The 21,322-nt window shown below is 35.1% G+C and overlaps 3 protein-coding genes across 8 annotated transcripts in view; all 3 read right to left on the reverse strand.

Annotated features, from left to right (window-relative positions):
• Positions 1 to 3,763: 3,763 nt before the first annotated feature.
• rpl18 (ribosomal protein L18) lies at positions 3,764 to 7,642 on the reverse strand. Its single transcript, XM_060870225.1, has 7 exons — positions 7,579 to 7,642; positions 6,765 to 6,851; positions 6,393 to 6,500; positions 5,373 to 5,471; positions 5,005 to 5,128; positions 4,256 to 4,325; positions 3,764 to 3,898 (listed from the first exon to the last, which is right to left on the reverse strand). The coding sequence occupies exons 1-7, from the start codon at positions 7,579 to 7,581 to the stop codon at positions 3,823 to 3,825; spliced, it is 567 nt and encodes a 188-aa protein (XP_060726208.1). The 5' UTR covers positions 7,582 to 7,642; the 3' UTR covers positions 3,764 to 3,822.
• A 2,153-nt stretch (positions 7,643 to 9,795) lies between these two features.
• On the reverse strand, positions 9,796 to 12,616 carry si:ch211-120k19.1 (uncharacterized protein LOC563199 homolog). Of its 4 annotated transcripts, none has more exons than XM_060869254.1 (6): positions 12,448 to 12,616; positions 12,040 to 12,054; positions 11,439 to 11,906; positions 10,878 to 10,948; positions 10,070 to 10,099; positions 9,796 to 9,976 (listed from the first exon to the last, which is right to left on the reverse strand). In XM_060869254.1, exons 3-6 carry the CDS (start codon positions 11,899 to 11,901, stop codon positions 9,845 to 9,847), a joined length of 696 nt encoding a protein of 231 aa, XP_060725237.1. In that variant the 5' UTR covers positions 11,902 to 11,906; positions 12,040 to 12,054; positions 12,448 to 12,616; the 3' UTR covers positions 9,796 to 9,844. The 4 variants fall into 4 exon arrangements, with proteins under 4 accessions (XP_060725237.1, XP_060725235.1, XP_060725236.1 ...); XM_060869252.1 differs by having other exon boundaries at positions 11,439 to 11,909; XM_060869253.1 differs by having other exon boundaries at positions 12,040 to 12,157.
• A 5,812-nt stretch (positions 12,617 to 18,428) lies between these two features.
• Positions 18,429 to 21,322, reverse strand: part of myh14 (myosin, heavy chain 14, non-muscle) — a 33,259-nt gene continuing 30,365 nt past the window's right edge. For all 3 annotated transcript variants that reach the window (XM_060870229.1, XM_060870227.1, XM_060870226.1), the window contains one exon: positions 18,429 to 21,234. In XM_060870229.1, coding sequence (XP_060726212.1) covers positions 21,030 to 21,234 — 205 coding nt within the window. In that variant the 3' untranslated portion in view covers positions 18,429 to 21,029. The remainder of the gene's footprint in view (positions 21,235 to 21,322) is intronic.

Raw genomic sequence — 21,322 nt, forward strand, 5'->3', positions numbered from 1 at the left:
TACATTCAGGTATGATGCATAGGTACATCCGATGCTCCATGATGCATTTATACCAAATGACTACATTTTTATATTAGGCCACAAAATTTTTTAAGAACATTTTGCAGGCTGATATCAGCAATGAAAATAACTGCATTAGAGGGATTTCGAAAAAGTTTTAAAAACCAGCCATTTCCCCCACAATTAGCAGTCGTTTAACAACAAAAACATTGAATTAGTCCACCTTTGGTTTAAACCCAAATACAAATACAGATATTAATATTTTGAACACTAAACAAATATAGATATAACCCTAATACTTACAACACACACACAAGTAAAGTTCTTTAAACAAATCTTATATTGTCTCTCAAAGGAAGTTTGTTTGTGCAGCAACTATTCTACATGTCTAAATGAAATTTGTGCAATTATCCAAGGAGCTGTCTGTATGCAATCTGCACATACAGCATTGTGGACCAAACACGTCATCTTCCCATACTGTACTATCAAACAACAAATAATTTTTTCCACATACTGAGATAAATTCATTTCTAACCAGTCACTCTGAGTTATGCCTGAAGCATACAACAGTGTTTCCCAGTGAGATATGTGTGCAAGCAGCCAGTAAAACCATTGAAGTTAGGAACACTAAACATTGAGCCCCTTAACTCCTTTCTAAAAGTATTCATGTCAAGTTGAAGTACTTATCAGCAGACAGTTCAATACTTTCTGTTAGCCCAGGAGAGAAATGAGTCAGAAAATATACTGGTGTTAGACCAGTAGATAAGGCAGTGAAGTGAGTGTGTTTGATGAGATATGATTTTCCAGGTTGCTCAGCAGATTTATGAACCACTTACCAAAAATGACCTCATTATTCTACTTCGTTTAGAAAATGCAGCAGAAAACAAGTAAAGCTGTTGCTTGGTGTGGCCTCGTATCAGCAATTTTTTTAGTCGTTATATTTAACTCAAGCACAATTTATATTCGATATAAAAAACTAAAACAATACATAAGATCTTTATAACTTATATAGCAGAAATTGATACATACACAACAATTATGAAACCAAATGCTGTATTATGGAGAACACTCTATGCAAACCACAGCCATAACAAAGAACTGAGTCTCTTCCTGAAAATACATCTCACAGATGAAGCCATAGAGAACGCTCAGCAACATCAAAGTTAATTTCGTTTCGAACACGTTTGCAAAACCACCTTCATCACCTTCAATACCTACGTAAAACTCTGGCGCAACAACACAGGAGTAAGTTTTGTTTTGATAGATTGAAACATTGGTTCTCACCCTCAGTCCTGGAAACTCACTGCAGTTTTGTGGTTATAAGGCATCTCATTCAGTTCACATGGTAACTCAATTCTTAATGAGAAGATTTAGCAAGGTGGAGTGCTTAATGGGCTTCAATTCTGCTACAACTTGTACAGCAAATCTGCAAACTAGCTATGTTTAGGGTCACAACTGACCTGCTGAAAAATAAATCTTCAGGTAAATAATTATTGGTCAAATCTGCTATACCAGTATAATAAAGGAAACCACACATATACAAAAAAATGTTGCCTTTTATAACTATTTGCTTCTATCTATTGTTCCTATATTCCAATGACACTTTCATGACATGTAAATAAAAACCGATTTCCTGAACCAAACAGTTAAACACATTCTTTCATAAAGTGGTTTCTGTTATTTAACTCAAAAACACGTATGGAATAAAATGAACAATGTTTTTTACAATAAACATGAATTGTCCGCAAACTTGTTTAAAACATTCACTGATGACATGCTTTCCACTGGAAGAGGTGACTGACATTGCTAAGGATCTAGAGCGATTCTCAGCTCTGAGCCATTTCTCTACTTGATACGTCATGGTATGTTTAGTGCCATTCTCAGAAAAATGTATCATGCATGTAGTTTATGTTAATTATTGCATGAGGAAACATTGCATATTTATTTTTTATAAAACAGTAAAATGTAAATGGTTGATTAGCGTAGGAATCTACAGAACAAGCAATATTAGGAGACTTCACACCAAATATCGAACGACATCTGAAACACTATGAGCTGTAATCTTAATTAAATTCATTTTTCTTTTTTAAACCAAAGACAAACAAATACAGGAATGAAGGAAGAAAATATGAAAATTGGTCTAAAAGAATTCACTGAGAAAATCAAGTTACTTATAATCAGCTAGAAAGCCAAACTTGGGAATATTGATCACATTATTGACTATTACACTGAGTGTATTTCAGCCCAATCATATATCTGGGCTAAGTGGCCAATAAACCCTCACCATCTCCAGTCCGATATAACCAGATTTAGTTTAATGTATACATATGTGTGTGTATAAACTAAACCCAAACACAACCATTGAAAAATGCAGCTGGCAAATTTGGACATTTTATTAGAGGTGCCTCTATAGTGCCTCTGAACTATTTTAACTGTACACCAGTCCATAAAATTATAATTTAACATTAAAGCTTTAAAAGGCATCATTAAACATATCCACGTATATATTCGTAGTAACGTCTGAAGATGATGAAACAAAGTGTACTTTGGGTACCATTTCAAAAATAGCACCTGCCCAGTGTTTAGGAAAAAAAAATACAAACCCCCCCCCTACTGCACAACTGAAGATCAAATTGGAATAGCTTATCAAAAAATTAGCCACAGCAGCTTTGAACTTAGAGCGTAGTTTCCACTGACACTAGTTCAGCTGCTTGTTACACTGATATCGAAACTTCAAGTATAGGTACCATATGACAATTACATTTAAAAAAACTATAAATACCAACCACGTCTCCACATTTTCCATTTAAATGTGGTAGTACATGATGTAAGAGCTACAAGATTAAAAAGCTTGCAGAAAGCAATTCGAATTATTGCAGGAACTTAACTTAAAATGAGTACATAACAGGGGGTTAACCATCATTTAAAAAGTGGGGGGGGGGATGTCTAGTGTTATCTATTTTTTTTTTTTCAGTTAACCCTTGTGTAAATGACAGGTTTTATTTTTAATCATGATTTGTTTATTTCCCGTCTTCACCTGTCTGTTCACCCGGACTCTATTTATACTCATCACCACTGTCTTCACTCATTGTCGGTTATCGTCTTTACTACGTTGTATGTATGTGTGATTTACCTGCTCCTTATTATTAAAATGACATCTTTAATGTCACTATTCGTCGTCCTCGTCTCTGTCGTGTACATACAGTGACACATACTTGATATTATGTAGAATTGGCAGAGTTAAACATGCTGTAAAATCTCAGTTCAACATTATCGTTATTCTTACTTGAAGGGTTTTGATAACACACTTGTTAAAACAAAAGACATTATAAAAGAGTTTATATAACGTTTGTCAAAGCAGCTATTTTTCCTTATAATCCTTTAAATTAAAACTTGCTAATTATTCAACAAGAGCAACAGGCAGAGTTACTAAACATTGTGCAACACAATTCGCATACCATATGGCAACTTACACTGGTACATAATATACTTTAAATATTTTCAGTAAAATAAGTTACTATAAGCAAACATGAACACTGCTTCACTGGCCTATTAAAAACTGAACACTCATGAACGGGTAAATGATGCTTTAAAATAAATATCAGAATAAAGCAGCTTCTCTTCTCCAGTAAATCTTACATGATTTTCTCAGTCTGAATAGAGTACAAATAATAAAGATCTCATAAAATAGTTAGACAAATGATATGGGATTCAAACTGACTTAATTCTGCTCAGAATAAAAGTGAAATATGTCAGAAGCCTCTGGGGTTGAAAAGACAATCTTTATTTGCATTATGATGAATACAAAACAAAGACACAGCTTTAGTTCTTGTAACCACAGCCAGGTCTGCGACCACGAGCACGCTCAAACTTCCTGCCTTTGGAACGGACATAGGGCCTGTGGGAAGAACACACCAATTAAAAATCATTCACAAGCAATACACTGTCAGTCTCATTCATTTGTAACGAGTTTATATATAAATGTTGATGTATAGAGCTGTTCCACATGCATGACCTCAGGCAAAAGCTTAGCCGTTACTGTACTAAAATAACGTACACAAACTTAGCGTTAAAAAAAAAAATCTGCTAAACTGCAGTTTTATTGTGGCAAACTTAACACATTAGGGAAAGAAATGTATTAGTGAACAAGAATTTTCTTTCATTTTGTTAACTGAAGCTTATAGCCTTTTGTCGAAGAGATGGACAAATGGTTTCCAAAAAAAAAAGGGGGGGGGGGGGGTGTTTAAGTACTTACTTAGTACGGCTGTGGGGAGTTCCAGGGGCTTTTCCAAAGTGCCTATACACCTCCCTGGCCTTGCGGGGTCCTTTAGAAACAAACCATTTCAACAGAAATTGACAGTTCAACAACATGCTCTTTAAGCTGGGACTTAAGATGTTTTAAAAGGTAGTCGTTTATGTGCCAAATTAAAAGGAAACTGCACATAAAATTGACGGCACACTTGTGTAAAAAGACATTTACAACTCAAATGATTACATGGAAAGCTTATCAGATATTGAATTTGAGAAGCAAAAAATTGTCTGGACAGCAATCTGTGAAATCTGACTTTCAGGTCAGACTTAAGCAACACGTTTTTCATGTGCAGTTAAATTGATATTCCACTCTGCACTAATGTAATTTCGTTTTTTTCTTTTTTGGTGTAGGCTTCAGTGTCAAACTTCAAACAATAACTGGGGATGAACCTCTCAGCTCTTGTGTCAGCAATTACATATTACAGGACTGCACGTTGCGTTCATGTATAAATCCATAAATCTTTTAGAACAAAATCAGTATCTGAATATTTGTATTCAAATAAATTCTGTATTATAGGGCAAACTCATTAAAATGAATCATAATGAATTATATTAACACCTCGACTCGAATTTGTGATAACACTGGCCTAGATCAATGACAATTTACTCTGTAAATCAGTGCTATTATATATTTTGTGTAAGATGTGATGCCTAACATAAAACTCAAATGTGTCTTCCTGTTTAAACTCTTACCAGACAGTAGCACGGTGCCCTGTCCTTTGGGGGCAGCTAGAGCTAGCTGATCAAAGGTCATGACCTGGCCACCAGCCTTCAGGATCCTCCTACGAGCTCCTGCTGTCACCTTTAATGCGCACACCTGAACAAAAGCAACAAGAGTGAGCACTTCTGTGACTATTACATCCACTAAGTTTAAACACCACCAATAACCATCTAAGCAACCAACAACTAAAGCTAACAAAGCACATCATGGCACTTAAACTGAATAAAACAAACTGAACCTAAGCAAATTATTCAATATGAGAATCTTTTTGGAAAGTAATTTAGACATCAGCAGTTGTGACTAAATGAACAAGTTGATACACAACTACATTTACACAGACCTTCAGTTTGGGGATGTTCTGAATCCTGACATCATCAGTGATAGTTCCCACAACAACAGCTGTCTTGTTTTCACGGCCCTGAAGCTTCATTTTACGGATCTGTGTACAAAGCACAGACAAATACAATTATGATTTTTCTGTTGAAGCTAAGCATTTAAATTGTGAAATGGAAGCATGATACTCAGATGTCTACCTTAGAATTTCAGAATAAACAGAAGCTTAAACCAACTCCCTCATCCATCAATTCATTTAAATCTCAAACCCAAATGAAAATTGGCCCAAATCAGCTTTCTAAAATCAGTTTATAAACACACATCAGGTTAAAAACAAACAAAACCCCACACAAATGCAGCCTTAATATTTAATTATATTACATTGACCCTGTGACTGATCTCAGCTCTCCATTTGGCCCAGCTGAGTCCTGTATAACTGTACAGCATCCTGGAATTACGGTCGTGTTACTCGACTAGACTCATATGTTGTACTTCCTTAAAAAGTGACTGTAGATTGCTGGAAAATGGTGAGTGAAATAAGTACTTCAAGCTCTTTTTGTTGTTTTTAGCAGCCAAAATTGAAACCTGATGCTTACATTTCTCTTATGTAATTGCTGTAAGTTTTCTACTGAATGTTGTGCTAGAAATATCCCATGACGTAAGTGCAGCAGACAACTTTCGAGAACAAAAATACAACATATATTCACAAGAGATACTTCAATAAAGCTTTATCATTTTTCAACTTTTCTTGCAACACTGACATTATAGAAGTTCAATAAAAGACATCAAGCTTTGATTTCTCCTGTTTTCTGAAAGAGGTCTATTCAGTGTCAGGTTTCTAATACAGTCTCTGTGGGTGGTTTGATAAACAGTGCCATTGATATAATCAAACTGATTAAAGCATACAAAAATACTAACATTATTTTACCAGTGTTTTATTATAACTTCTAATAAACTTTTCACCCAAATTGGGCAGCACCAACAAAGTTACAGCATTATTTCTCAGAAATGCAGTGGGTCTACTGACCAGGCGAGACAGAGACAGAGGCGGCCGGTTGCTCTTGCTCATGAAGAGTCTCTTAAGGATGACCTTGTTGAAGGGAGCATCTGAACGACGAGCCAGGAACCTGTACAACTGTTGAGGGGAGAGAAAACAGAGCGGTTTTGAATAATGCCCTAAACATGACACTGTACCAAAGACTTAAGAGTGCTTTCACATAAGCAGTGTTTAGTCCATTTCAACTGAACATTATTTATGGGCAAATAAACAGCAAACAAGCCAATAGGATACACACAAATACACACGAAAGTACTCTTGTAGAAACTATTTTACAGTTATAATATTTATATTTTATAATTTTACAGTTAAATTGTGATACTTTTATCAAACGTTACTCACCTTGACCAGGAGTCTCAGGTAGATGTCCTGGCTCTTGGGCTCCTTCCTGTGAACCTTGCGGTCCTTGTTGTGTCTGATGTCAACTCCCTGCAGAAACAACAGTCATGTTAAAACACTCATATCTTTCATAAAGACTTTAAGAAGTCATTGTGTTTGTCTAAATAAAAAAAAAAGGCAAAACATCTGACCACGATTACACGTGAAAACTACCGGCAGTTCGTTTCAATGAGTTGTTGCTAACGTTAACCAGCTAGCTACTGAAACACGGCTAGTCATACGGGTGAGGGGGGGAAACAGTTAGTAAAACCTCGAACAGAAAAGAAAAAAAAGTTTAATTTAGGCCATTTTGTCCCAAACCATACATACAGTCTGGTCTTGATATACAATACATTCACCAACACCTCACACACACTCGGTGATGTGCTACACACACAGGGAGCGTTAGCTAGCTAGTTAGCTAGCGGCTATTACACCAGTGTGCTCGTTAAATTCAACTAAACAGAGCTTCAAATATTTACTTTTGCTCATTTGTTTAAAAATAGCTATAAAACAATTACACTTGGACTAATGTGATACAAAAACGGCCACCCAGTACACATGTTTATATATATGAGAGAAGGCCGCTTGACTTATTATATTAGTGTACAACGGTGTTATAACTGTAAATTAACACAATAATATTTACAAAAATCTCATCCGGGAATCTCTGTTATATTCGATTGAATCCATTTTCGTAAAATAGGACCGTAGAGATATGAGGATGGATAGAGATTTTAAAAGTACACGTCCCAAAATAGCCAAAGCTGCTACCTACCATCTTGGACTCAGAGGGAAAAGGGAAAAGGAAGTAGCGTAATCTCGCGATAAAGTGTTCAGCGAGAACACGGTGGTAACTGAGACAACACGTGACCACATCTTCTTTTCACATTGGTCAGATCTGTAGTCAAGTGCAAGGGAAAATGTCGGCTTTGGAGCTGTAGCGTTTTAAAGGATTCGTACATTCAGCTCTAACAATGATTCTGTGTTCATAATAGTTTGGACACAACCTCATTCATTCAGCTCCTCAATGCTACAGAGCTTTGTTTACCAAAACTGTCAGACACAGAAACAGTTTCTTTCCTCAAATTCTTTCCAAATGAACAACTCACCATCATTATATTCCCTGCTTCATATCTATAAGTACTGCATTATCAGAACTGTCAGTCATCACATCATCAGTATATGTTACACATTACTGCTGCTGTATATTGTACAAAAGCACAAAACTGCACACCACTGTTATTTGCACTGTCATGAACTTCTCACACTTTATGTACATGACTGATCTGTCATATATTCTGTATTCCTATTTAATACTCGTACTGTCTGTATTGCCTCACATCATCTGTATAGTCTCCCATCATCTGTATTGTCTAGTACAGTCTGTTTTGTCTTGTCTGTTTTGTCTTGTCTGTTTTGTCTTTTCTTATCTGTATTGTCTTGTATACTCTGTTTTGTCTCGTCTTGTCTGTTTTGTCTTGTCTTGTCTGTATTGTCTTGTCTCATCTGTTTTGTCTTGTGTTGTCTGTTTTGTCTTGTCTTGTCTTGTCTGTATTGTCTTGTCTTGTCTGTTTTGTCTTGTCTTGTCTTTATTGTCTTGTCTTGTCTGTTTTGTCTTGTCTTGTCTGTATTGTCTTTTCTTGTATAGTCCAAGCTAAATGTATAGTGTTATTTATGCTGGAACCAAATTCCTTGTGTGTGTCAACTCACTTGGCCAATAAACCTGATTCTGATTCTGATAGATTTCAGACGATGACAATGATTATTTTAAGGCTAACATTCACTCATAGTATTTATCATTCTAAAATACATTCGACTTACATTCAGAAGAAATTATACTAAGGCAAAATATGTATCAGAATCTCAGTTAAAAGTACACTCACATTGTGTTATTAATTGATGAAGTTAAGTTATATTGTGTTTTCAGGTGAAAACCTATGACATTTTCCAGTTGTTTAAAAAGACACACGAAGGTCTAAATATATTATTATTATTATTATTATTATTATTATTATTATTATTATTTCAATTTTCAATAACATGCCCAAGTACAAATATTTCTAATATTAATAGCATTTAAGTATTTTATACCCCTTTAAACAACATATTAAATATCACATTCTATTACCTCTTCTTATTACTATTCATTCTTTTTTTAAAGTTTCATTTAAAATGTAGATTATTTTTATGCACAGTCTTGGTCGAGTAGCCTTGTTTTAATTTCAGTACAAAAAGTATATAAGTATATAATTGTGTATGTGACAAATAAACATATTGAATTGAAGTTGTTTGTTTGTTTTATGTGTACAAATAATAGGTTTTAGGTTGATGGTATCCTAAATCTGTAACCTAGTGAAACAGTGTTAGTGTATTCATCAATAGAGACTATATTGTTTTTGCACTATGTACAGTATTATATACTGTATGCACACTGGACAAAGCTATTACATATTTTGTGTATTTGTTCCTGTAGTGTTTTGCATTTTTTTCATCTTTGTTTCCACAGATGCACTTTATGTGGCTTAGACAACTTTAAGTCCTTAGTTCTGTGTTGTTTTATGTAGCTTTATGTTGTTCTGTGTAGCACCATGGTCCTGGAGAAATGTTGTCTCATTTCACTATGAACTGCGTCAGCTATATATGGGTGAAATGACAATAAAAGCTTCTTGACTTAACTTGAATTGCAGTGAAATGCAGGGAAACAATTGACACTGCTCGAAGCAGTGTGACGCAATGAACACGTCTTCCGCATAGTCATGTGCCCGTGTCATTTCTTTGAAGTTCAGCAACGACTCATATTCTAATCGTCTGCTTTCGAGTCTGGTGTCATTTACCGGCAGCCTTTTCCATTCACAATGTTATCAAAACAGTAAAAGATTTCAGTAATCTGAAAATATATTTTATCTAATTATATATATAATATATATTCCAATGAGCAGGTCAACATAAGGCTATTAAAACATTGATTGAAGAGATGCAGACTGACAGAAAATTAAGGGCATCAGACTAGTTTTTATTTAATTGTACATAATTAATGTATGCTATGAAGGGCAAATGGAATGAGATTCATTCTTTTGTTGTCGAAAATGACACAGAAAGACAGTCCAGCCGAGAGAGATTCCTCCAACAAAAACTGTGCGTGCTATTGGGGGAACCAGAGTGAAATTTACCGCCTGTAATAAAGGAAAGAGCAGAACATTTGTAGTTGCACTTTAACGATCGGTGACTAAATGGATAGATGGACAGAAGGATGAGCATTGTCATACCTGCATTATAGACCAGTAGACAACTCCAGTCTGCCAAAACAGAATTAAAAATCAGATACATAAAAGATTCTGAATCGCAGATGTTAATGAGACTGTTTACTAAAAACAGCACACCTCAAAGTGTTTTATTCCTCATAAACCAAAGCAATTTTACAAAGATCTTGACAAAAAAAATCTTTTATTTTCCCTATCTTGATGTTAATAAGACAAAAATGTAGCTTGCTATGTTATTGAGAAGCCAGAAAGTACAAAGTCCTCTGTCTTAAAGACCCATATGAGAAACCGTTGATGCAGCAGATTTACCTCTGACTGTCTGACTGTTATTTTTTATATGAAGGGCACCTTCCAAAAAACTTCGACATATCATAGATAACACATTTCTAAAAATCTATTTCTATATATGTGGAGCGTCCCTGTGTTAGTTGCTACTATAAAAATTATAAAATATTACACCAGGTACAGGAGAATAAATCTAAAAAAGTATAAAAGTTGTGCTTTTATAGAAAATTAATCAATATCTTTTGACAACCATATTCACACGTTCAACAGTGCTGTGGCTTAAATAAAAGTATTAAACGGGTTAATTAATAAAAATCCATCTGAAATAGACTACTGATATATCACTGACCTTTACCACAGTTATAAATCTACACCAGGATTAATACAATTAAATGGCCATTAAACAAGCAAATATATATTTGAATAAAGAAAAGATTACATGATACAGAAACGTCCACAAACACAATAAAGTACTATAGTTAACTTTTTTCTGTTTGCTGTGGAGTTCTCCAGAATATAATTATTTTACCTTGTAGGAAACCCAGAATTTCTTTTTCCAGTCTTCCAAGGGGTCATCTCGCCCTTCTAGGGTGCTCAAACCTTTAAAAAATGTAAAGATTTTATACTAAACAATATTAAAAAAGTATTTATAAATTTTTAGTCAGTAGTCTAAACAGCAGATTAGACTCTTTGGGAGTCAAGTAAATAAAAATATAAATAATTAATTAAAATATGTTGGGGTCAGCACAGCAAATCATGTGGTGCAAAGAATAGATTTTAGTGCAGGTTTTTTGAAAGATGACCTTTCTGACTCAACCCTCCCATTTTATCTGGGCTTGAGGCCGACACTGAGAGTTAACTCTTCAGTGGCTGGGTTAGCTCACTATCCTGAATTCGAACCCTGGCCACAGCAACGAGAGCAGGAGATCCTGCTGCTGAACCAGGAGTCATATATAATAAATTAAATAAATAAATAAACAAGTAAGTAAGTAAGTAAATAAATAAATAAAAAAACCTTCAGTATGTCATTTTAAAATCATGCGCTATTCTTGAAGAATGTTGTCTGTTGTAGAAACACTTCTTTACTCACCTATATAAAAGGCACTTATTGTTGCAGGAGCAGCAACTAACTGGTCCAGAAAGACTTTTGCAAATATTATTTTGGCCCCTCCCCCAGGAAACCTCTTCTCTAATGCACGTAGCCAGTGGTAGTTGAAGTTGGAATGAAAACATAACCCCACTAATGCTACTCGTAAAGTCTGTCTCCAGTCAACACAGTGCATTGGAACATTTGTCACCATTATTGACGAATCCTTTTCTCCTGCTGAATGCATGCTCCATTCAGAGTCTTTGAGGTGAGCCGTAGCTCCTTCCTCTCTGGATGTGACTGATGCCGCCTGTCGAGAAATTTCCTCACTCAGCTGATTGCTTGGACCACTTGTACCTCTCAGTGTGCTTTGCTGAATCAAGTCTGCAGTGGCAAACAAAGTTGTATAGCCCACCACATTGCTAATGTATGGATAAGATCTGAATAAGGCCCACACTTTATTCATGTTATCTGCTGGAATGGAAGATAAAAGAATCAGTACACTCTTATAAACCCTTGTAAACACTATGGTAAAATTTAAATGATCTAACAATTGTTATAAGTACTGTATATTTTTGGAAATTAAGAAAAAGCAGTAACTCACCATACAGGTAAGAGTCTGAGAGTGATTGGCACAGATCCAGGAGACAACAGAAAGAGAGAGAGAGAGCTCAGTCCAAGTCTTGACCAATGAGAGTTAACTTGTGCAGTGGGTCAAAGTTCTATGCTCATAAATGAAAGTGTGATAATGATAAGCCTTTAGCAGGCAATGCAAAACGTGAGAAAATAACACGTGCTGAAAAAAGACTGGAGTAAATAAGTGTGTCATGGTAAAGGAAGACATAGATTAATATGTCTTTGAACACATAGAACACAATTAATAAAAATTATTATTAGTCATTTTTAAACAAATCCTGAAAAACAACTGATTTTCATATGCTGTGCAGGACAAAAACAGAGAAAATCATAACGGATCATTTGTAAAGCTACAAAAGTAACATGTACAACTCACCACTTGGGATCAGTTATCTTGCTTGTAGACTCAAATTAGCAAACATTCAATCTTTAAGCACATACCCTTCATAAGATCACTCTGTGATTAGGATTCTCCATAGCATTTAATTCCTCAGGGTTGCTGGTATTGAGAGTGGACTTCCCTGCAACCCAAAAGCACATGGTCTTCAGTGGCTTCTGTAAAGCAGCTGGAGTGTGTTTATACTAAAAATAGGTCTCCACCCCCTCTCTATCTGCTAATGTGTTACTTATGCTGCCCATCATAATGCTTTGACGACTATCACTAATAACATAATGTGTATATGATCGATTTATCAAAATATTAACCAGAAATGGGACTGTTACTTAAAATTAAGCTAGTACAATAATAATGATATAATAATATATAATAAATGAATATAGTATAATACAATATTATAAAGTGATACATAATAATAAAATATATTATAAATTAATATAGTACAATTGTCACTATTTTGAGTCACATGGTCTTTGATGCTCTTCTCTGTGTCAGTTAACCAGCATTAACAGCATATGAACAATTAGCTTCTTATTTCCCTACAGTAGGTTTAAACTTCAAACTTCTAGATGCTTGTTTTCTAAAGCAAATGTTCCATTTTTTCACATTGTGCATTTAGAAGCAGTTATCTAATACTTCTGCTTACTCTACTTCAGTGTATCACTTATTTCATTGAACTGTCTTTACTCTCGCTATCCATCTCTGTTGCAGCTTGTTGTTTTACTGTATAACCCGACCTGTTTAACTGCGACACCTGACTGTATTTCATTACATACATTTAGACCTTGCATTAGTATCCTGTTTCTATCAGCTGACATTGTAATAAACTTGCTACAGTAACATTTTACTGTTAAAATATAAACATTTTATTTAATTACTCTGTAGTTCATGGCATATAAGCATATTTAAAAAAAAATGGACATTTTTTATGTTCTTTTGTGTCTTAGTTTAATGAAAGTAAGCTTAGTGGTTTAGTCACATTAGTCCAGTGAAAACCCAATGAGCAAAAAAATTGTAGTTAATTCCATTGTAGGTAATTAAAAAAAGTGAAAAATCATAGCGTTGCATGTCTTGTTCAAAGTGTCATTCCTAACCTCACTAACAATTGCCATGGTATTGGTAAGAAAGCAAGTGAAAGCACAATTACCCATAACCTATTCATATATCACTCAGTAGTCTCTTATGTTGAATTTTTTCATAGATACGTAAAATTAACAATCCTGCTGTGCATCCGTGTTGAAATGCGAGTCCAATTTGTATGTAGCAACAAGAAGAGCTCTCAGTCAGGAGAATGTGTTAATGAAGTCTGGAAATTAAATTGATCAATTAAAGCCTTGTTCAGTTCTTAACTGGTGGGCTTCTGTTTGCTAACACTTAACAAGCTGCCTTTGGTCCTTTTCACAATGCCTACAGAGGACACACGACCAAAGCTGTTGACTCTTAGATAATTGCCCTGCTTTTCTTTCTTGACCTGTCTATAGTCACTTCCTATCCTCTTTGTCAGTGATGTCTTGCCATTCTTAATTTGAAAGGATAAAAAGAAAGCCTTCTTTAAAGTCTTTTCTTCAGAATTTTCAATGCCGGCACACCTCAGACTTATTCTTTCTCACTCGCTCTGTCCCTCCCTCCCTCCCTCCCTCCCTCCCTCCTTTCGTCACTCGTTGTGTAAGGGTGTACTTATATATGCCCATGTATGTAACAGCATTGCTTCTTATTTCAGATATTTTTTCAGTCTTACCAGACAGTGCAGAGCTAACAAATGCTTAGGACAGGTGAGTAGGGAGATTTGGGTTAATTGAACTTAATTGCAATAATCTTCATTATTTAAGTGGTAAATAAAACTGAGGAGCTTTGCATGGCTTAAATTTATCGGTATATTCTTCAGTACATTTTAGAGAATTTAGCTGATTTATTAACTGATTGTAGGCACCATGCTCTTTTGTAATGACTGTGATTTTTGCTGATAATGATTATTTGATAGTTGGATTTTCACAGGCTGTTTGTGCTGTTTCACTACTTACTTTAAAAATTCTACACAGGGTATGTTTTTAATTACTAGACTCTAAAGCTTATTAGAAGGAAAAAGTAATTAGGATGGTGTCTGAACAGTTTTACCTCCATTTAAAATGTTGCAATTGAAATTCTTAATTTTTTTATTTATAATATTTAATATTTCATATTAAATACAAATCATCACACAGATACTACACTCTACTCTCATTAATTAATTAATGTAATTCTTATGAATTAAGTGTGTAAAAATGGGAAAAATCACTTTACTCCTGTTCAACTTTTCTCTAAGAAATGCATCCATCCAGTGCCATATCCTTTGAATCGGGGCTGGATCGAGGAGTGCCATGGGGTCGTGACCTTATTACATTCATGACATCAGCAGCTGGATACATGATGCGGACTTTGCAAAAGCCTCGTAAAAACAAGTCTTCTAAACGGCAGGTCAACCACCGAAGGTTTCTACACAACATGATCCAGAGGTATATCAGAATTATTTTTTTTTTTTTTAAATCTTGTTATCTATGTTAATCTATTTATACTGGAAAACCTTTTTTGTTTAAATTGTTCCAGGAAATTTACAGAAATTGAGGCAGCCAATCATCAACTGGCAACAGGTCTTTTTTCGACGGACACAGAGTCACAAAGACAATCAGAAGTAAAGTCAACTCATAAACCTGAATCGGAAAAAAACCTGAAAAAAGGTAAAAGGTCTCATATTTATGTAATTACAGTAGATATAATGGTCAGGATTAGTCTTGCTGTATCTTGACTCTGGTTTATTATAAAATTGTAGAATCCTTGTTTCTTTGTAGCCACTGCTGTCTTTGGTGAAGATGAAACAAAACACCTGGATGAGGACAATGACACACAAACTTTAGACAGCCTTGTGATTAACCCTCATAAAAACTCATTGAGGAACACATCTACGAATAACCCGAACAATGGAAAAGTCAACCAGATAAGGGAAGATGGGGAAGAGGTAGAGCGTAGTGATGAGAACTCACCACAGGAAATCACTGAGTTAACTGGAGAAAGGGAACAATTTCAGTGGGCATCTGCAGAGTTGAGTGACTTAACACCACTTACCAACATCATTGTAGAAGACAGTGTATTTACCTCACATGCAAGTATTGAAAGAATAACAGATTATTCACAAGTACAGATCTCTAATTCACCTGAAGGAGAACAACAATATTTAGGCCTGACATTGTTTGATCTATCACCCACATCACCGGTATCTCCTTTGTCTTTGAATTCATGTGATTTTGATGTACAAATACAACCAGACAATGACCCCACCTCCCAAATTCAACATATTGCAGAGAATCTACAGATGGATTTAATGGAGAATCTTGAACTGCTAGACTCAGAAGAATATTTACAAAACATTGACCAAATGGACATGGCTGCAGTTTGGGACATCCACAATGAAGAGGACCTGAGCTGTTTTCAAGATAGCCTTCCATTCCTTAACACTTCACATGCAGACTTTTCCATGGATAAGCAAGCAACCTGTGGCAATAGAGATATTTTTGGAGGACTGCGTCAAAATACAACAATACCTGAAAATCCTGTACAGGACACGAATTCGGATGATGAGTTGGTAAGTAACATTACATACAGTCTAGGACACTATGGATCCAGTGGCCACCACAATCAAGCAAGCCAAACCAAAGAAGCAATGAAATGCTACATAAATCAGCCAGACATAAGTACAGCAGTAAAGAATCAAGGTCAGAACTCAAGCAGAGGAACATGGACTATATATGAGCAGGGTAAATTTCTAAGTCATATTTTGGGAGAACTTAAACATGACCCGTCAGACCAGTCCCAACCTAAAAACTGGGAGCAACATCTCAATTACTACAATCATGAACCAAGCAAGGAAGAAAGTCCTTGTTATATGATAACTGATGAAAAGAAGAAAACGATAGAGTCAGGATCTACTCTAAATCCACTCTTGGACCTTTCCAGTCCTGTAAACCTGCTTTCCTCCTCAATAGCAAACTGCTATGACTTTGCTATTCCACTGCAAGACAATGGCAACTGCTTAGGAGACTCATGTTCCTTTTCAAATCATGGAGGTAATCAGAGTATTCCAAGCTTTGATGGTGTGGCTCAGTCTTTTCCTGCCCCTTATCAAAATCCACGCCCTCATCCAGTTTCAACTCCACCACTGAATGATGAGTGGCTCTTCAGTAACATAGCAACAGAGGTGAACTTTAACAGTATGGTCAGATCGCATGGACATACCTACTGCTGAAGGACCTACGAGTAATGAAAGGTTGCTAATATTTAGCACTGATGTGATCAATGAGTAATCATCTTAAGTTTATTACTTTGTAAATAAGCTGTCATTTCTCTGGAATGGATTATTTTTAAGATATATGCAAGTATTTAATTATTATACAATTTATACTATATCTTTTTTGACTGTTATGCCTTTGGTTATTGTGGATTAAATATTTTTCTATATAGAAAATAGAATAATAAAATAATAAAAATTATAAGTTGGGATTGATGTCATTTCAGTGAAACATTCTTGTCACTGTAGCATGTTAATACTTCAATTTACTTAAATGTAAAATGTTTTAAACTCCAAGAACTTAAATAAATCAAGAACAAGGAATCCTGCATGACAAAGATACCCAATGTTTAAAGCTTTGATCAGGAATTAATGTGAATGGGAAGCAGCTGGTACTGGTCCTTGGACCCATTCTCGTTCAGGCAAGTATCCAATCAGCCAATCGTGTGCCGGCAGAACAATGGATAAAACGATGCAGATGCGGGTGAAGAGCTTTAGGTTCACCTTAAACATCAGGACTGGGTGAAAAAAGTGAGCTCAGTGTGACTATTTCAGTAACTGTTGATCTCCTCTGATTTTTCCATTGCCACGTTTAATAAACATTAATTAAAACTCTTGACCTGCATGCGAATGATTTTGTGTGAGCCACATGATTGATTGATTAGATAATAATTACATGGCTCAGCAGGTGTTTTTTGCTTGTGAGTGTACAATCTGTTGGGTTAGGGTTAGGCTAACCCTAACCCTTCCCATTAATAACCAAAGGCTTAGCCATGGCACATGTATGGTCTGAGATTAAGGCTACAATTAAAGTTCAGTCTGTTGATCCATGTCTATGCACATTAGTACTGATAATATCGTCATCGAGGTACAAATTTTCCTATAGTGTGTTAGATAAAGAGACTAATCATGTCATTTATTCACATAGATTTTAATATAATAGAGTATCTGGAGCTTACACATAAAAACTGGCCAGTTCTTCTAAAGCTACATTTACAAAAGGTAATGGATATGTTACTACTGTGTAAAAGGTGGAATGATGGACATATCTTAAAACCAATCACACACAGTATAGTCACCCCAGGCATGGATTTATTCATATAGCCAAATTTTAAACAAAACAAAAATAAACAAAACAAATGAAAGCAAATAAATAGTTCAAAAGTTCCACAGAGGCACAAAACAAAGATTTCTGAGACAGAACTAACTCCAAATGATATTTTACGGTCCTTTTATTCACTATTAGATGTTCTTTAGTGATTCAGCCTAGACTTTTACTTTTTGCTTAACAATAAGCAAATTATAGAAATCTAAAGGAAATATTTACAAATTGTACGTTTAAAAGGTTTAATTTTAATTAACTAGAGTTTATGGATTTTTTTTTACATTACATTTTCCGATACCAAATGCAGGGAAATGCTAATTGTTGGTTCAACTAACATTTAGAATAAATATTAAGGCCCAAGAGCTTCTTTAAAGTGTACTTTTCAAGAGCGTAATTTTATTTTTAAATAAAAAATCACCCCCCCCCCCAAAAAAAAAAAAAAAAAAGAAAGAAAGAGAAAAAAAAGCCTGTCTACAGATCCTTTGAATTAAAAATGATAAAAGCGAATATAAATCAATTGGGACAAAAACACATGGCTAAGTTATGACAACATTTATTATGAGTGTGGATTTATCAGTCAAAATGTTCTCCCATAATACTGATGAGAATATATCGTAAACAGTGTCAGCTAAACACGATTGCCAGTGTGAGTCCTGAACAATATGTAGTGGCGGTAAACACGTTGTACCTGTAGTTCACCAGCCTTTACAGCACCAGTGCATCTAAATTACTGTTATTGCACAAAGAAACAACACAGAGCAGGCAGCCAAAAAAGGCCAACCGTACTACATCTTTAATTTTAACAACATATGTCTAATAAATTAAAGATACAAGAATGCAGTGGATTGTTTGGTCCTAAACCTAAAACCTTTTTTTGTGAACAAATATGAATGTCATTTAAATCCATTTAACAACTAACCCCTGTAAAAGTGTAACATGACATTTTTATTTTAATTAGATGACATTCGCATAAGGAAAAAAAAAAAGAAAAATGATCAGAAGTTTCTAAAATGAAGCTTGGAAAAAAAAATAATAATACAAGAGCAGCTTTTTACTTGAGGTGAACATAATAGACGTTACACTATTGGAAAGGTCTTGTGTTTTCTCAGCGGACCTCCTAAAGAAGACTTTCAGCAGAGGTGTTGAGAGTCTTCTGTGTGGTTTAATGCACTTTATTGTTAAAGTTACAAACTGCACTGTGACATTAAAGCACATAGAAATAATCAGGAAAAACAATTTATAAGGTTCTGTCATGTAGGTACCATATTATCTCACATTAAGATCTCTGAATAAAAAAACGATTCAACCCTCACTTTCACCAAACATCTACAAGAGACTTCATAAAAAAATGTTATCTAACGTGCAATACCTCATCCTCTGTGCAGGCAATAAATTAGGATGAAATTCTGGGAAAGAATTAGGTCCTGGGTGTTGAAACTGCAGTTGAGTTTCACTTTAAATTACATGTATGTTCTACCTATCTATCTAACTACTTAGGATAACATCCCTTTTTTCACCCATATGCCATCAATTTGGTAACACATAAAGCTTTCGTCCATAACAGTTTTATACGACTTGTTATGAAACGAAATGTAATATTGATAAACCCAAAGATCCCTTTTTTAAAATGGCATCGTGCACATGACCATTTGTTAATTCTTTCTAAATCCGCAACAACAAATTCTTTGCTACCGCACTGAATTTAGTGTATTTGTTTCAAGATGCAGGTAATAGTACACAGTGTTCGCCCTCAGGATCTCTGTCTGCATTTAATGTTACACTGCAAAGTATAAGAAACGTGACATTCAATATGGAAATAAATAACCTGGATAATGAGAATAGAAAGACTGACTGAAATATTTCAGTTAAGCAGACTGAACCTGGGAGTGACATGAAATAAGTACTTTAAAAAAAAAATGAAATAAAAATAAAATTTCATTTAACTGCTCACAGTCTACATAACACATGAACTCACTTCAGAACTGACCACCTAAAAAAAAGCAAGGTCGGCGTTTACAATACTGAGGAATAGGATAAAACACGAAATGGAGAATAAAACAAAAGCCTTGCTACCCAGAAGTGCTGAATATTATCTATAATGATAATCGAACATTATTTTATATTGTACTTCTGGAAAACAGTTCTTGAAATGAATCTTATTGTGTTGCGTGTACAACATTTTAAATGGGTTTAATATTTTCAGTGCCGTTTGAGCCAATGAGAACTATCACTGAATTATTACTTCTACTACTAATAGTCATGAATTTGATCAAAGTGAATTCATAAATGTTATCTTATTTACTGCCTTCAAAAGTTTCATTTTTGTCCTAGATGATTCTGTTATTTGGATTGTAAAAATTGCATTTGCAATCATCTCAGTGTCAAAAGTCAAAGCTAGCATGCCTGGCTCATATTTGTAGCTATTTCACAGTAAATCAATTTCTCTCTTTCACTTTCTTGTTGATATGAAAATGTCTGATTTATATGAATAGAATCATCCTTATCAAATCACATTTGATTCAAAATGCTGTTTTCTCTATTATAACAATTTAAAAACACTTTGTTAAAAATTTTAATTCCCAATTCCTAAAACCATTTTGTGCTAAAGTGAGAGAGAGAAAGCCTGACAGTAATTCTGCAGTTTAATCTTTCATGCAAGCACAGCCAATGAGAGTTTGTCTTATCATGGTTCTGCATTTGAAAAAAGACTGGTTGCCTTCTTTTTTTTGATTGCCATCATTAACATGTAAATTGCCCTTAAATACATGGCTTATGGCTGACTGAAAAAGCGCATAGGGTTTGTGCAGCTATCTTAAATCACACACTGACTCATCTGAGGCCTCTGAATCATAAGAGTTGCCACATTAATCCTGATATACATTGCATTGATGTGGCTTCTCTGATATACTTTAATGCTATTTTTCTTTTGAATGGTAGGAAAAGTAGCTGGATTTCCACTTATTCAATGTCAGCATATGACTGATTTCAGTAGTACTAGTATTATATCCTCTGTGAACGCTCATGTGCGTCTTCAGTATAATTTCCGCCTCGGCTGCAGAGGTATAGTCAAAACAGTGTGCGCTGTGTCAGTTTATAGATTAGTCTGTACGTCTATTCCTTCTATTGTTCAACTGCCCATCATTCCTCCCTCTGCTCACTCGCATCTGTGAGGCTGTATGGGGGAGGTGGTCCCAGGGCACTATCAGTCGGCACAGGGGTTCCTGGAAGGCCACTAGAGGGCGTCGGGGAGGCAGGAGGTTCTTCAGAGTCAGAGTTCTCCTGAGAGAGATCATCCACCAGAGCTCTCCGACCTCCACGTACAGAAAGAGGGAGCGGAGCACGTCTGAGACAGGAAAAGAGGATATCACGGAGAGGATATAATTTGATATGAACAATAACAATGTCATATGCTCTATAATCTAGATAGAATA

Source organism: Tachysurus vachellii, chromosome 5 (genome assembly GCF_030014155.1).
Source record: "Tachysurus vachellii isolate PV-2020 chromosome 5, HZAU_Pvac_v1, whole genome shotgun sequence".
Taxonomy (NCBI): Eukaryota; Metazoa; Chordata; class Actinopteri; order Siluriformes; family Bagridae; genus Tachysurus; species Tachysurus vachellii.